The sequence below is a fragment of the Cystoisospora suis genome (assembly GCF_002600585.1).
Source record: "Cystoisospora suis strain Wien I chromosome Unknown contig_2389, whole genome shotgun sequence".
Taxonomy (NCBI): Eukaryota; Apicomplexa; class Conoidasida; order Eucoccidiorida; family Sarcocystidae; genus Cystoisospora; species Cystoisospora suis.
In genome coordinates, this window is record NW_027155188.1 from 8139 (window position 1) to 9092 (window position 954).

At 58.3% G+C, this 954-nt stretch overlaps 1 protein-coding gene across 1 annotated transcript; it reads right to left on the reverse strand.

The window, feature by feature from the left end:
• Positions 1-47: 47 nt before the first annotated feature.
• CSUI_004981 (uncharacterized protein) lies at positions 48-954 on the reverse strand (the record flags this gene model as incomplete). The annotated part of the gene is made up of 1 exon (XM_068065162.1): positions 48-954. A coding segment is annotated over exon 1 (816 nt), but the record flags the coding sequence as incomplete, so codon positions are not given.

The following is a 954-nucleotide window of genomic DNA, read 5'->3' on the forward strand; positions in this document are numbered from 1 at the left end:
CGGAGCCGAGCCCTGCTCGGCTCGTTCGGGTCGGCTTCCCTGTACGTGTTTTACCTCTGCTGTCACGCCGGAGTTGTCCTGACAATTTCGAGTGTTCCAGTCTGATGTCCCTGCGTCCGCTGCATCCTTTTCATGGGCATGCGCTCTGAAACGTGGGTCTTCAGGACTGCACTCTTTTTGGCTGGACTGGTAGCACTGACTCGGCGACCCGGGAGAACGCGAGTCAAACCGGGGTGTCTGCCCGTGGGAAGGGAAAAAGCAGTCTTGGACAGCAGCTGCGGCACCAGGAAGCTTCACCTGTCCTCGGGTTGAGCAGCTCGTCTGTGGTTCTTGCACATGGGCTTCTCCGGATCTGTCGTGGCTGACGGTACCAGGAGATTCAAAGTAGTAGCACTGCGGCGTCCCGGCCATTTCCTCAGGCGCGTGCGGCCGGTGCTCTAAGTCACCCACCGTACGCCGGTTGCCTGATGCTATGGACAATGAATCCCGTTGGGTGACGGGTATGAAGGAGTTGCATTGCTGATCCGCAGCCGTAGGATGCTCCGTGGTATACGAAGGCGAGAAAGTCATTCCGGAGTGTGTAGGAGAATAGCGCGCGGCAGGGGACTGGTAACCCAGAGCGGAGCCGAAGTGGGCGCGCTGGTGGCCGGCAGGACGGACGGTAGCGAAAGGATGAACGCATGTCGCCACGCGCTCGTCCTTGGAAGAAGAAATCCGATGGATTATAGCGCCCTCCGTAGCCGCACATATTGTTGAGCCACTCCGGTCGTACTGCTGACGTGTGGGTGAGTAGGGTTCGCTTACAGGAGAGAAATTACCTGATGGATAGATCAGACTGCATAATCCTGATGTTGGACTGGCCATGATGAGAAGAGACACAAAAGAATCTGGAGGCCTCGCTCCGGGCGACGTAACGCAGCGGCTCGGCAAGAGCGTAGGGCCCGATCCGTTTGA